The sequence below is a fragment of the Ambystoma mexicanum genome, chromosome 11, assembly GCF_040938575.1.
Source record: "Ambystoma mexicanum isolate Mex_15411 chromosome 11, UKY_AmexF1_1, whole genome shotgun sequence".
NCBI classification, from domain to species: Eukaryota; Metazoa; Chordata; class Amphibia; order Caudata; family Ambystomatidae; genus Ambystoma; species Ambystoma mexicanum.
In genome coordinates this window covers 78,846,467-78,862,675 of record NC_090934.1, presented here as the reverse complement: position 1 = coordinate 78,862,675, position 16,209 = coordinate 78,846,467, and the positions used below count along the sequence as shown (strand labels likewise).

At 48.6% G+C, this 16,209-nt stretch overlaps 1 protein-coding gene across 7 annotated transcripts in view; it reads left to right on the top strand.

Moving 5' to 3' along the window:
• DLGAP3 (DLG associated protein 3) overlaps positions 1 to 16,209 on the top strand; it is a 1,860,282-nt gene that overhangs the window by 1,178,660 nt on the left and 665,413 nt on the right. For all 7 annotated transcript variants that reach the window (XM_069622569.1, XM_069622570.1, XM_069622573.1 and 4 more), the window contains one exon: positions 13,514 to 14,578. In XM_069622569.1, the coding sequence (XP_069478670.1) occupies positions 13,571 to 14,578 (1,008 nt within the window). In that variant the 5' untranslated portion in view covers positions 13,514 to 13,570. The remainder of the gene's footprint in view (positions 1 to 13,513; positions 14,579 to 16,209) is intronic.

Genomic DNA, 16,209 nt, shown 5'->3' with positions numbered 1-16,209 from the left:
TGGCGCTCTAACTGGGAAACCCGCTCAGGCTGATACGGGGCCCTGTTTTCTCCCCTGGGCTGATCCCGGGAAGGGTAGCTATCCCTTCTTTGGTAGTACCCCTGGTTGGGAAGATTTTGGTACCCCTCCACCCTTGGCCTCCCCTCTCCCGGATTAGGTTGTCTGGGCTCAGGGAATTGGGGAAAGAAGGATGGATGATTTTGGGGTTGGAAGTTGGGTGGATACCTGGGGAAGAAGTTCTGCCCAGGGTTTGGTGAGTTTCTGCCCTCCTGTGAGAGGTTGGGAGGGAAGTTCCCTGGGTTCGGTGCTCGGTTGGATCCCCCCCCTTGGGCTGGGGGAGTCCACACATAACCCAGGATTGGACTGTTACCTTTGTAGCGAGGACTTACATAGTCAGGAGAGCGAGGGACCCCATTGGGGGGACTACCTCTTTCACTCCCTGCCTGTGACTGTCCCGAGGACCTTCTGGGCCTAGCATTATTAGGTGCAGGTAGGTTTTTAGGCCCCCCCATCTCCAAATCTAAAACGGGGGTGACCTTTACCTCTGCCACCTTGGCAGCAGCAGGGGTGTTGTTGGCTTTGGGGTTTTTGGGCGCATTATTTTTATTTTCTATTGGCTTCTGCACCTCATAGATCCGGGTCGCCTGTTCAATGACCCAGTCTAAAGATCTTTTCTCGTGAAAATCCCTCACGAGCTGGGTCATTATGTATTTGGGCAAGGCATGGAAAAACGTATTAATAAATTCTCTGCTATCCGTGCGCACCCTTCTTGTGGTCTGTGCAAAAGCACGCTTTAACTCCTGCACAAATTCTTGTGGGGCCTGATCCTCCCCACATTGTAAATTGTAGGCTGCCTTGCGAGCCTCTTGAGGATTTCTAGGAGTAGAAAAATGTTTCAAGATGGCCGCCTTATAGGTGGACCATCTTAAATGATTTTGGTCCTCCAGCCCCGCAAAGAAACTGGAGTATTCCGGGGAGAAGGTCCACTTTACACATTGAATACAGCTTTGGCTGTCCTTCAAATGGAAAGTCTCCATCATTTGCTCAAACAACTCTAAGTGCTCCCAAACAGAATACTTGGCATTCTTATGATAAGGCGTGATAACGCTCCTGATTGCCTTAATCTGCTTTAAGGGGTCCTTAAGCAAGGCCCTTTTTGTCTTATTGGCCCTTTTGGTCCGGGTAACCCTGGTCCATTCATCTTCTGACTCAGAGGCACTGCTCCCAGAGGTTCCCGTCTGTTCTTCCAGGTTTTCCCGGATTCTGCGAGCCTGGGAATGGCTGGCAGAATGTGGGGACCTGGTCTCCTGTGTCCTGTACCGCTCAGAGGAGTCTTCAGATCCCTCCTTGCTGCCAGGATTTGATGGGTACCCCCCCCCCCACTGACCTAACTGGGCAGAGGTTTTCAGGATGCCCTTAATGGGCCTACTCTCCTGGGGTTCCCCATTAAATTGCACTGTGCTGGGGTGCCCATACCCAGATGCCCGCCCCTCCATTCCTGGGTGGTACTGGCCTATGAGCCCCATGCTTCTGGCTGGATAGTAATCTGCCATCCCTGTGGCCCTGTGCTCATGTGCGCCAGGGGACATGGGGGTGGCAGAGTCAAGGGACCGAGAGAGATAATGGCCTCTGGTACTAGGGCTCCTGGGGTTATGCTCAGGAGTTTCTCTTTCCCAGCGAACCTCATCTCTATCCGCCCCTGCTCCCTGTTGCAATGCAAGAGCCTGCGCCTTCAGTTCCTCAGTTAAGGTCTTACTAGACTCTATCAGTCTCCCCTGCATCGCTACATGTTGTTGGAGTCTATCATTGTGCTGGCAGAGAGCCTCATTCTCTCTCTGTGTTTCCTGATTGGTCCTGGAGCACTGGGCCAGTCTTTGCTGCAGGAGGGTTACCTCCTGAGCTGTGTCCCTATTGGCCTGCTCCTTTCTTGCTAGAGCATCCTCCACCCTCCTGGTGTGCTCTAACAAGTTCTGGTGTTCTTTTTGGAGGTCACCCAGTCCCTGGTGGGCCAGGTGATTTTCTTCCATTTTCCTTTTTAAATGGCAGACTTCCTGGCCTAAGGCATCTCTTTCCTGACTAAGAGCCTGCATTTGTGCCGCCAGGTCTTCCCTCTGCCTTTGAAAGGCACCAGCTTTCTGGCGTTCTTCATCAAACTCTGCCTGGGTATCCAGGTCTTTCAAAATCAGCTTGTTGCTCTCTGCCTTCACTCTATCTAGATGACTTTGCAGGGTGGCTACCTGCTCCGTGCATGCCCTGTTAAAGTCTAATTGTTGCTCCAGCTTTTTCTGGCTCTGCAGTAAGGAGTCCAAACTGTCTTGGTGCTCCTTCTGCAGGGCCAGAAATCTAGTATCCTGGTCAGCCTTTTCCTGTTGCAGTATATCCATGTCCTCTTTTATTTTAATGATATACTGCCTACTATCATTTTCTGACTCCTGGCTCCTCTGCAGCCTCTGCTCAGAAGAGTCCAGATCAGATTGGGCCTTCTGTAATGCCAGCAGTTGCCTACTCGCCAAATCTTGGCCTTCAGCACATTTGTCCTGCATGGCTCCCATATGTAAATATAAATATGCTGCTACCCTGGCAATCTTGTTGTGCTCATCCTTGGCCTTAGAGGACATATATAGTTCACTCAGGGCCACATGTAAGGGACCCTGATCTCTCCATATATCTGACCCTGTTTCCGTGACCTGTTGCGTGATGGCCTGCAACCAGACTGTTTGGTCCTGGTGAGTCCACTCACCTCTCACAAATAACTTATGTAAGAAGTGCTCTCTGGCTATTTTCATGTCCACTAAGGTCGTCATTCTAGAGATTGGTCTCTGTCCTGACTTACAGAAGTTTGTATTTTATTTTTGCAAAACAGAACTTTTCCTTAGAGCGTTCCTTTGAGGAGTGCTTTACAGCGTAACACAGCGTGGTGATCCGACCGGATATGTGTATCTGGTCAGCTGGCATGCTGTATTAATCTGCACAAATGGTAGATCTAACCCAAACGTCCGGCCCGAGCCCCCAATTTGTAAGAGGATTCAATTCAGCACTACAGCTAAGCCAGAGGAAGGTCGGCTTTGTGACAACGGTCTCTGGGTTTTGAAATGGGTCTTAACAAGGACCGACAAGGACTTAGCTGTTTGAGTGCTATCCTTCGCCTTGGTGAGCTCTACATCTGTTGTAGAATGAAAGAGCTCCTTACCATCAAACGGAAGGTCCAACACCTTGGCCTGCACTTCTTTTGAGAATTTAGTGGCATGCAGCCACTCCTGCCGTGCATAAGGCCCCGAGCCGAGGTGTCTACGTGATGAGCTGCAGCCTCCAGGAGATCCTGGGCCAAGACCCTGGCGTCGGATAATCCCACCTTAAAGTCTTCCAGCTTCTCAACCGGGATGAACTCCTCAAACTCCGACAGACCTTTCCACATCCGCATATTAGCCCCCGCTAACACCAGTTTGGCATTGGCCTGCCTGAGCTGCAAGGCTGAGTTGACGAACATTTTTCTCCCAAGGGAGTCAAGGAGCTTATCCTCCTTTCCCAGAACCTGAGTAGCTGTTGTGGAAGAGGATGCTGCAGGCCTGGACTGCAAAGTGGCCGCAGCCACCACTGTGGAGGAGGGGGGTGGACAAGACGACAGGGCCACCTCTTCCGAAGAATGCAGCCTGTATCGCGCATCAATTTTCTTATTGACAAAAGTCCAGAGTGTGCCTTTTCCCAGACCCTGCAGAACTCGGCCAGAACGTCCTTCTGCAAGAACAGGCCGGTACGCTCCAAAGGAGACAGGGTGAACGCCCAAGAAAGCACGCCCTCCCGCGGAGCGGGTGCCTCGGGCACCGGAACATCTAACAAGAACATCATGTCCAGTACCCAGTCATGAAAAGCTCTAATAGAGTGGGGCAGGTCCTTGTTGTCCTGATCGCCTTGCGTGTCATCCGACAGGTCAGGATCCTGCTGAGGCGTGTCGGGTGCTGCCTTGTCCACGGGGGACAATGGGGGCAAAGGCGGAAGAGTCGGGGAAGGCACCGTAGGCAAGGGAGGCGCCGGCGGAACCACCGGCGGAACCACCGGAGGAACGGTTGGAGCCAGAGGCGCGGGTGGACATTTCTCCCTAAAAAGCCCTTTGAAATATTCCCTCATGGGGTCAGTACGCATGAGCGTTTGAAATTTACAGAAAAAGGCGTCCTCCGGGGACTGCTTTGGAACCTGAGGAGGCCTCTCATGAGGAGGATAATTCCAGGGACGTAACGGGGAAGGGTTCCACAACGGCCCCTCCACCGACGTATCCACATAAATCAAAGGTTCCGACCCCGCAGGCAACAAAACATTGTGTGGAAGGGGCATCCGGGCGTTCCAATCATAAAATGGCAGATGAGGATGCGCACAACGAACTCTATGTTCACCCACGGAAGCAAGCCCTACACCTGAGGCCGGTGGCGTAGTTGTCCCAAAATGGCCGCTGCGGTCGTGGCGGGAACGGGCGCCATTTTGCCATCGCCTGAGGGGAACTCCGGCACGCGAGGAAGCGAGGCAGGGGTCCCCGCAGATGGATCAGGGGTCTGAACTTTAGCCTTAACATAAGGAACCTCGGCAGAGCTGGTACTATGAGGCCTGGAATGTTTCTGCGACATACCAACTGTCAAATTAGCCTTCCCAGGAAGGATCTCGGCACCGCTGGTAAAAGAAGAACTTTCCTTCTTTGCCCCCTCAACAGATCTGGTGTCGCAGCAAGAGCGGGAACGGTGAGAAACAGCCTTCACCGATAAGGCCTTGTCAGGCCTCTCAGAAATGTTGGTAGCTTTAGCCTCTGTACGAGGGACCTCAGACCCAGGTCCGGTAACAACCTTATCCCTTATCCGCGCGGGCCTCGAACATCCGTTCGGTGACACCAAGCCCAACCAAGGCCTCGGGGCGCACCCCGGTCTTATTCTTGAGGGAAGCCGATAGAGAGGCCTCAGAGCGAGTCCGGTACCCCACGACTCAGTAGAACTGGGTCTTGTAAGAGGATTCAATTCAGCACTACAGCTAAGTCAACGCCTAGTCTAGAATACTGAATGAAAACCCTTATTGATATATCTTTATGTCCAGTTCATGCGTTCTGGATGACTACCCCTATATAACACCCCTCTGTTGGAATCCCCCTGACCCCACTGAGCCAAGAAGTAGTTCTGTTTTGCAAGTTAAAAGGTTTATTTGATAATTTAAACAATAGATATATATATCACACTTTATAATAAATTAATAATTGAATATCACACGTAATCTGATATGATAAAGATTAACAACGGAGAATCTGGCACTAGCACACTTCTTTATAATCAATGATGAGTGGTTATAGGATGGATAAGATAGCAACAATACTTTTATGGTTTCAAATGGATGCAATGTGGAATGAAATGCAGTACAGAAAATAACTTGATAGGATTTCAGCAAAAGACAATGTAATCACTTTCTTGGACAATTCACCCCCCCCCCTTTTATGCAATGCAAGGAAATGGAAGGAAGGCACACAGTTCTCAGAAATGCAATCAAATGTGATTCAGTTCACCCCAGCAAGGTTAGACTACAGAAGTTTGAAACACAGGCCCAAAATGCTTTTATATGTGCTGGCAATGAAGTGAAAAATTATGCTAAAATGCTTTTAATTCCCTCTAGAGGTTCAGGGTGAGTGAAATATACTTAATATTAGTCCAGGCTCACTCTTGCAATGATTCAGGGATGATTAGCAGGTTAAACGAATTTCTGGCAAATGAAAGTAAGGAAGCTGCGGTTTTCACACGTGGAGAAATTTGCAAATCGCGGTAAAATTCGCGAGTGCGTTTTTCGCGATTGCGGAAAAAATATACGGAGTAGGAATGCGGTTGCCATTCCCAATGGTTTCAGGCTACTGTGTGGGTAGTCCAATGGTGGTTTTAGGCAGTGCCCTTCTGTGCCCATAACATCGGCAAAAAGGGGTGGCAGCCTATTCTTCATGCATTTCCCTGGGCATTTTCTGGGAAGCTCTGGCCATCATGATGTTTTCAATGCCAGTACTGCACAGTTTTTGAGGTAGGGCTCGGATGCATGGGTAAAAACATCCCACAGTCTACAAACAGCCCCCAGAGGAGGGGTCTCGGAGCATGCTCTGGTATCCACAGGCCCCTTATGGAGACCCTCGGAGAAAACTCTGGTACAATTATTAGGCCCAACGGGCACCTCAGGGCAATCCCCTGTGACAGAGCGATCAACGCTCCTCCCGGCCCAGGAGGAACCTGGAAAGGTATCCCCTAACCGGGGTGCTCTGAAAAGTAAAGAACTTACCGGGCGTTTCTTCTTTTCGTCGATGAACGCCTGAAAATGCGAAGGAGGAGTTTGTCAGAACACCTCCTCCCATCGCTCCAACCGACGTTGAAGTGCCCAGACCGAAAGGGAGTTGCAGTAAAAACAGGAGTCCCAACAGTGATCCGGACCCAAACACTCTAAACAAAGAGGATGGGGACCCACCCTCGCGAAGTGTCGGTGACACAATGAACAATCTGGAAAGTCTAGTTTGAACGACATAGACAGACTAGTACACGATCGCTAGCGAGAGCCAGAGAGGAAAATGGGAAGAAAATCTTCTAAGGATGCAAGTGCGTCCAGTCCTGAATGAACGGAGAAAAGGACTGATGGGCGATGCGCAGGGCGGAGCCAAGGTGGCCGGGGTTACGGCCACGTCCCGGGCCCCGTGCAAGAAAGAGAAGAAGGACACATTTTAGAAAAATGTTGGAAAAAAACATTTGGATGCTTTTTACAAAGTGCTCCGATCCCGTCCCACAGGACGGAGAGATGTCCCATAAGTATGGAGGAAAAGGGACGGGACATAGGAGTACTGTATTTACTTACTGGATAAGCACCTTACAAGCGAACAATAAATAAAATAAACTCTGGCAGGATAGTGAACCAGACTTAATGCTACATTTGTGAGCTGGAAAAAGAACCGGGGCAGAGACTCCCCCCTAATACCTGAGACAGAGACTCCCCCCTAATACCTGGGAACTGTGTTCTTGTGAAAAGAAGATCTACAGGTCAAGTCTGGCAGGATAGAGAAGCAGAGTTGATATATATTGGTGAACAGGAGAAAGCATAGGGGAAGAGACTTCCCCCCTCCTACTATTTGGCAACTGTGTTTTGCCGTAAGAATACCTACAGTTAAGGCTGGTAGGACAGTAAACCAGACTTGACGTTACATTGGTGAAGGAAGAGGGGAAGAGACTCCACCCTCCACCCCCACCCCGCCGATACTTGGGAACTGTGTTTTCTTTGTAATAAATAGAGACTGGGAAAGAAAGAAGCAGGGAGACAATTCCCTGTTCAACCCTGTTGTGTTTTTGTACACATGTGGATGTAGAGGAGCATCCAACGTCAAGACCGTTTAAGTTAAAGGTCTGCTCATTGTGTTTTTCTCATCAAGAACTGAACATTTGAATCTGTACCCATAACAAATGGAGCTTCTTTCTATATCCAGAGCGAGTGGAGCCCCTTTTTTGGATCAAGAAGACGCACTGTTTTTCCTTAGTCTAGAGTGTATGGGACGGAAATAGGTTTGGATACAGGATAGTGGACATTTTATTTTACTCGACATCCTGATCGAGTCCTTATCATTTTTTTGAGGTAGAGCAACCCCTCATATTAATAGAGTGCGACAGGTTTTCCTTTTCTTTATACATAAAGTATTTGCCAACAAACATGCCACCACTCTGTCAGACTCGTACTTCTGCCCCCTTACAAGAGTAACACCTGTTAGTGACAGTGCAGGGAGGCCCAAACTCTGTTGCTTCACGTGTGCAGTCAAGCACACAAGATACTTGGGTCCAGTGATCCAGCTCCCCAGCGCCCAGACACTTCTCGCAGCACACTGTGCTATACAAATGCTTTAACTAACTACACGTGCAAAGTACTGTACTCTTGTGCATGTGTCTAATTTGGCTCATATTAAGACCTTGTAGATATACTAAATACAATGTAAAGCAAGAAAACTAAGACAAGGTGTGCACAATGTTCCATCCATTGTAAATACGTGTATAGGTAAACATGAAACTTCAGGTTTCAAGTCATGTTTTAGAGCAGGCATGAGGGTACATCAGTAAGAAAGGGTAACAACGTGACCTTTACTTCTTGAGGAGTCTTGGCCTTATAAATTATAACGGCAAATTTTGGCCCACATGTTGACAGTAACATGACCCCATTTGTGTGAACCATCTTTAATGAATTATTTGCCTCAACCTGGGATAGTCATACTTATCAAGATAAAGTAGCAGACCTTACACCCTAACAACATTGACGCGCTTGTGAACCAAAAACAAAGCACTAGAGTTTAGCGGTGCATTACGAAAGAGGCGGTAATTGAACAGCAATGTCATTACTCTACACAAACCCCTACTACACTCAACTACGGGGATATATTACATCACTAGGGTTCTTAGTCACACCTGGGGCCAGATTACAGAAATTTTGCACTGGTGTAAGTGCAAGGTTTGCACACTATTAGCACGAGGGCAAAGTTTGCCCTATTTTTAAAAAAAACATTGGGACATATCAGAAACTATTGCACCATAACAATTACAGTTTGGCATGGTATAAGCACCTGGGCAAAAATTGCTCCAGCGCAAAAAAAGATACACTTTCAATGCGTTTTTTTATTAGGGCAAAGCTTGCCCTAGTGCTAATACCATTCCGTATTAGCACTGTTGCAATAATACAGTGCAAATTGATCTTTTTTGACAGAGGGCAATTGTTGCCCTGGTGCTTACTGCCCTAGATGCAATTCCGAGGAAGCAGGCATGTTACAAATGTTCTGGGTATGCCCCACGGTGAGGAAATATTGGCAGGAGATTGCTACCAGAGTGCACAGGGGAGGGTTGGTGTTAGATGTGCTCTCCCCCGGGGGTGGCCTGCTAGGCCAATTCCAGCGCCCCAACACGCAAAGCACATCCATAAGATGAAAGATTTGGTGTACATTCTGGCCAAACGTAGAATTGCCATGGCATGGAAAACCCCAGGGGGCCCTAACATAGAGGACTTGTGGCGCGATCAAAACAAGTGGGTGCATGCTGAGACGGTGGCTTGGAGTGGGGCAACACACTTCGGCCTACCAGCAGCTAGCGAAGAGGTTATTGCATGGGACGCCGTGATACAAGGTCTGTACGCCCCGCTAACCACAGAACCAACTGGGGAGGACATACTCCTGTTAATACTGCATGCATCATAATTATCTGGAGTGACAAGAACTTAGTGAAATTAGCTCCATTTAAGTATGGGCTGGAAATACAGGCAATGCAGGGGGGATATGGGGTGGGAGGGGAGTAACTGTTGGGGCGGGAGGTTTACAGATACCATGCCAAACTGTACTTGTCGTGGTGCAATAGTTTTCTAATGTGACCCACTGTTCTTAAATAGGGCAAACTTTGCCCTCGTGCTAATACTGTGCAAACTTTGCACTTACACCAGTGCAAAGTTTATGTAATCTGGCCCCTGATTGTCAACGAGAGCGGAAATTGAGCGGTCTATGACATAACACGGAGGTTCTAGGTCTTAATCCTACCCACAGGAAGCTGCTCCCGAAAAACTTACTTTATTGCTCATTATGAAAAACAAAAGAATTCTATAAAACAAGCATAAGCGCATACACAAAATACAATTGTACAAATTGGAAAACGGATGACCGTTTCAGAAGTATAACAAGAAGAAACAAATCCGCGTACAAAGCAGAATGCATCAATTACACTTGCATTGAGCGAGAGCGGCTCTTTAAAGCTGGGCGTGAATAGGACAACAAAACCCAGCCAACTACCGGTGTTTCAATCTTTAATAAATAGTACAGTGCAGGGCAGCAACGTACAAACCCCGCACCTCCTAAAACCCTAATAGTGTTCTCCGTCTGATGTGAAAATAAGCAGCACAAAAAAGCAAAACAAAATGAACACGTCTTCAGGATGAGCAGCGCACATAATGCAAGTCTGTTCACATTCAAGGCCAGGCCATGCCGCTAAAACAGTTCCGATTGGAAAAGTTATAAAACGAGCCCAGGAATAAGACACCCATCTGTGACATGTTTGCTCCATAAAAGATATGCTTAAATTCTGTTTGGGGCCAGGAGCATAGATCAAAGAATACCTATTAGACCACGTTGGAGCGGATTTCAATGGATGGTAAAAGGGCCACGAATTGGCATTCATGGGGGTGGGGGGGGTGGTTTCACCCCTGGATTCCCACGCATGATGGCCCTGCTCGCCCCCTGCTTTCCAGCCCTGCTGTCCGCCTCGTACTCTTACCTTCCGGTCCTACAGTTACGGGTCTACACCCTCCCACCCTAAAGCGATTCTTAGTTCCGCTTTTTCACCCCGCTACATGTCCCGGCCCCCGCTGTGCACCCTACCGCATATATCCTTCTGAACTGCTTAGCTCCTGGGGGCTTCTGTTCTGGGCACCCCTGTGCCCTCCCCCCATTACGGGACTTCTACTGGGCGTGGTTTCCTGGGCGGCCTCTTTTGTGGGTCAGGAACACCCATGTGGATATTTCCCCCTAGTTAATAGTCACTCATTTTAAATGTTATGCTCTATATAGATTTAATGAATCAGCTCTTTCCAACGAGGGAAGCAATATCCCTCCCCTAAACATCTATGAGGGAACAGAGGGAGAAACAGGACTCAGGGGACCCTCCAGCTGCTCCAGAACTGGTACCCAGCCAGCACACAGCGTGCCCTGCTAGGCTCTGCCGCAAGCTTCCTGGGTAGGAAGTGCCAGAAGGTCTCTGAACCCGAAACTAAGGACAATGCAGCTGCCTGCAACACACTCCCCAGCTTTGGCCCGTCTGCCTTAAAGGACGACACAAGCCCATTGAAGAAGCTGGGAGAAGGGCCTCGATGAGCATCTCCCGACGTCTGTCTTAAAGGACATTTTACGAGACACTTCAGTTAATCGAGCTGCAACCGACTGCAACACTGACCGTTGTCAAGCCGCAGTCGCTTAAAGACATCTGAGACATCCTGACCAGTGCTTCGAACCGCCAAACAGCACTGAGACAACGGTTCCTGACACCAAGCTGTCGTGTTGGCCAGCCTGTAGCCCTTAATCCGGCTTTGCTCACTGAACCATCTTGCCACCTGATACCCGCACCTGACTCCCATCTTGAACTCTGTCCCAGAAGCCTGGAAAACACCCGGAAGCCGACTCGACCCAGTCAAGCATCAAATACACCGACATCACAAGGTACACTGTGGTTCTGTCCCCCTGGTCCTTCTCAGAAGGCCCCTAGAGATATATTAAGATCCATTGCCCCTTAGTGCTGAAGCCAGGAAACTGTTGTGGTTATTAACCATATCCACTACCGTCCTTACAGTATCCAAAGTGTATCCCTTTTCCTTCTTTGAAACTGCCTATCCTCTGCATTCCTGTAAAGGGTGGGTTGTATTTCGTATTGTTGCTAGAACTGTCTGTTGTGATATAAATAAAGTAGATATTTGTATACAACCTTGACTGGACAGTCCCTTTTAATCATTGGGTAATAATTGTTTTTTCACTGTGTTGCAACTAACCAACGATCCACAACCTTGCGGAGATAAGCCTGCTGTTCCATCCAAGTTACCAAAATTGGACAAGGAGGTTTATAATGTTCTTGTGTTTCCAATCTGTTTGGATCCCTTCTGGTATACTAGAGGTGTGGGGCTGATTGATGGTTTAGAACCCGATATTCATCCCTGGACCACCTGGTGCCACGGAAGTTGATCCATCACAGAGGGCTAGCAGGTGGTGTTGTGCTTTATGTGACTTAACTCAAAAAGCTTAATCTACTTTCACATAATATCAATATACATAACATGCTACAAAATATCTTTCCCTGTATTCCGTATTTTGTAATGTGGAGGTTGCAACTCGCCCCCTTCACCAGAAGCTCAGTCTGTTCGGTTGTGGGGGAGAGGCACATTCATAACGTGGGGGTGCAGTCTGCTCTTATGGCCCAATTCCGCCCAGCCTTCTAACTATTGTAACAGATGACCGATGACAAGCACTTACTGGGGAAGAAATAAATGCTATGTGTATTAACCTCGATAGTAAATACTGGGAGTGCAGAAAATTGCTTGTCACGGGGGTTTCGCTAGCTTGGCAAATGTTCTTGAAAGCGAATGCGCATGCGTGCAGTATTCACTAAGACAGCCCTCGATGGCAGATAGTAATAGGCAACAGCGCTGCCCCTTTCCTGCTTTATAAACTTGCTTTCACCTATAGCTGCAGGGAACCTGCCCTATTGAACTGCAGCAGCATGGAACACATTGTGAAAGGTGTTCACAAGCAGAGGTGGGAAATAGCAACAGCAATTAGTCTGGCCCTATTCAAAAGAAAGCAGTGGAATGAACATGTACACGTATCCGGACACATTACTTATACCACGGGGAGCAACACATAAGAATAATGACTCAACTTAATAGTTGATTAGTTAAAGGCCTGCTCTGGATGGAAAGGTTTACTGATTGCATTGATCAGCGGGGAACGACCTGCAGAGGATCAAGGTCTGAGGACCCGGAAATGATGCCATTATATGGAATCGGGGTGCTTATGGCACCCTGGAAAAGGAAGCGTATTTAACTGAGCTGGGTTGAAAGTAGTAACACAGGGCACAGCGATTGCAACTCATTTGAGTAATAACAGTCCCTTCTAGCTGTAGCACAGGGCTGTGTAAACCCTAGACTGGTTTCTATGCCACGTTTTTGCTATCCTTCTGGAAGCCTTTAAAGCTCCTACAAGTGATTACGGAAGATATGCGAATTCCCTCTGGCTCTGGTCTGCTCGTATCCTTTAATAGTTTATTTGATAAGAAACACAGAATGTATCAACTCAATGTGGGCCACAGACTACACACAGGGCTGTCGGGCCGTCAGCTCTGAACATGGCCTCCGGATTTATCCTCTGGCGAGTGCTACCTCCTGCCTGTGTCCCTCCCAGCCCTTTTTGAATAGTGCAAATCTTAGCTGAGAGCTACATCCATGGACTCACTCATCTTTTTTTTTTCTTCCAAATTAATATTTTGTGTTCTTGTACAGCGTGCCATACCTGTTCCCTCCCACTCGAGGCACTTTATTAACAGGTATTAGGATTACTCCGCATCTGTACTTCACTGGAAGAATGAAAAGCTGAGTCAGGCCTGCGGAGGGACTCAAACTTGCAAAGTGCAGGCTGGCCCCATGTCTGGGCGTTTACCTCTTGAGCTGGCCACACGGGCACTGGGATATTTTGTGAAGGTTTACAAGGGGCTAGGATCCATCTCCCCATGGTGTTGGGCATTAAAAAGCGTCCTTGATTTACAATGCTTCATCTGCTGAACTGTAGACAAATGTCTTAGCTAGTCATGATAATGTGGGCTCCAACTTTGCTGCTGAGAGCTAATCAGACATTTCTCATTGTTCCACCCCTAAACTATGAATTGTGCATGAATTGCGTATCTGCCCTCTTGAGTTGTGTGTTGCCCCCTGTATGTCATGGTTTGTTAAGACTCTCTTGTTTCTTTGCTAGGTCGTCCGTGGCCAGTGGCTGGAGCCATGAAGCAGTCACCTTTGCCGTGCTGACATCATGAAAGGATATCATGGAGAGCGCACCCAATCTCAGCACTGTACAGGGCACCCATGTCGCTGCATTCCCGAAGACTGTGACCAACTCCTGGACTACGCGCACCACGGCCAGGACCCCCGGCAGGCCTATCCCCACAGCCCTTCCAAGTCTTGCTCCTTGGACCACCACTACTGTTCCGCACGGAGCGCGGCCGTCCCTTTCGAGTGCCCAGGCGGGCCGCTGAGCATGCCCGAACCATTGACCGCCAGCAGCAGCACTTTCCCCAGAATGCACCATAACCAGCAGCAGTACGACTCTTGCGATGAATGTATGGCCGCGGTGGGGCACCCCTCCAGCAAGATCAACCGCCTGCCGCCCAACCTCTTGGACCAATTTGAGAAACAGCTCCCCCTCCACCATGACGGGTTCCACACCCTCCAGTATCAGAGGACCAGCACCTCAGAGCAACGCAGCGAGAGTCCCAGTCGAATCCGCCACTTGGTCCACTCTGTTCAAAAGCTCTTTGCCAAGTCCCACTCCTTGGAGGCGCCTTCTAAAAGGGAATACAACGGCACCAAGATGGACCCCCGTGGCGCCGACTACCACCACCACCACCACCAGTCCCGGCACAGTAAGAGGAGCAAAAGCAAAGATCGTAAAATGGACTCCAGGCACCGAACCAAGATAACAGGCTGGTGGAGCTCAGATGACAACTTGGACAGCGACAGCAGCTTCATGGTCTCGGGCCGACACGCGGTGGACCAGGGCACCCAGTATTGTGTGGACACCCCCGAAAGTGCCTTCAGAGACTTAACCTTGAAGAGTTTAAAGAGTGGGGCAGAGGGGAAGTGCCTGGCATGTGCCGGGATGTCCATGTCCCTGGATGGTCAGACCCTCAAGAGAAGCGCCTGGCACACCATGACCGTCAGCCAAGCACGGGAAGCATATCCAAGCTCCGGAGGGAACCAGGAAAAGGCGATGATGCTCCAGGAGGCCAAGGCCAAAGACAGGGGATATCATTACCTGCAGGTAAGGGGCATCATACGACCACTGGGAGCACACATTCAGGTCATAGTGTGGGGTACGGACAGCCAACCAGAAACAGTGCCACTCAGGCAGCTTTCATTGCCCCCAGAGAGTATCCCAAAGGCATTGACTGGGAGCATATCTGAGGAGGCTCAAGTATGCTATTTCTTGAAGTATTTCTGCTTTCCTTCCTCATGCAACCCTTTCAAAAATACGATTTCCCGAGCTGCTTGTGTGCCAATGTTTGTGAGTGACGCTCAGTCAATGGGAGTGCATGGTTACTTTGAGAAGCGGGACACATGCTTGACCTAAGGTTCCCTGCACCTCCTTGGTAGGATGTTGGTTGTAATTGGTTATAAGATACCCCATGGAGTCCAGGGCCTTCCTGGCTATTTGCACGTTTAGGTTTAGGGTGAGGCCTCGTGCTGATCCCAGTAAAATACGGTAAGCATTACTGGACCAATCAGTTCACGTTTGGTTGCTCACATTTCACCATAGTAAGCTAGCGTTTGGCCAATGTTCCTCTTGTGGCAATTGGCTATTTTGGTGCAAGGGCTTATTTGTCATTCTGCATGTGCTGCGTCATTTGGCAGAATGAGTGTGGGAGGACCCTATGAGTCAATGGCTGGTTGCTATCTAGGCCAGGTTGACCATGTTGGAAGGTCATTACTCCCAATATGGGGGTCTTGGTACCCAAAGCTCCAAGAGTATGTATCACCGTTGTCACTAATATTGGATGCCTTGTCACCTGACCTTGAGATGTACCTCTCACCTTTCCAGAGCTATATTGAATAATGCCCACTATAGGGGGCAGATTGTAGTAACCGAGAAGGTATGTCACTGCCTCCTTTGAACACGATATCCTTGCATTCATGAGTCATTTTGTATTTTGCATTTGCCACTGGGCGGCTTTCACAACCACAGAACTGTATTCATGCAAATCTGCTCATCCCCATGAGACCAATGCTTTATCATTTCTAAAAGGCACCACTGTCACATATTAGAAAACATGTGCCACCGGCCAGATCATTTACTGTTTCAAAGTGCATGCAACACTTCAGTGGCAGAAGGACGTGACATCATTATTGCCAATGGCCAAGTGGCCTGTTTACATTTCCCCAAAACTGTATAAACACATGGTGATATGGGACCGCCTGTTTGATGGCAGGACTTGAGGCTTTCACAGCCCCCCTACTTGTAGGGTCCTGAACACTAAGGGCCTGATTCACAGAAGTATTTTATAATGGGACAATCCCACAGGAAAACCCTCTGAGAATCAGGTCCTAAGCCACACGCGATAAATTCATACCCAGCATGGTCTGGAAGCTTGACCACATGGGTTTTGTGGCCCCTATATTCACTGGCTGGTGACCTGATACATTGATTGTCCTAGACCCCAGTGACTGTACTATGTCCTACTAAAGGGACCTGGTACAGTACATTTGCTTGTAACATGATCCATGGGCAGATACTATGGCCAATGGTTTCCCGGTATCCAGTCATTATGTCGAATGCATTTTTTCAAAATGCAAATATGTCAAAAACATTTCGTTGAAAAATTGTTTTCGAATGTATATTTTTTTTATTTAATACGTTTTTTGGGGGTTTTGTAAGTTAAAAAAAAGTGTTAAAAA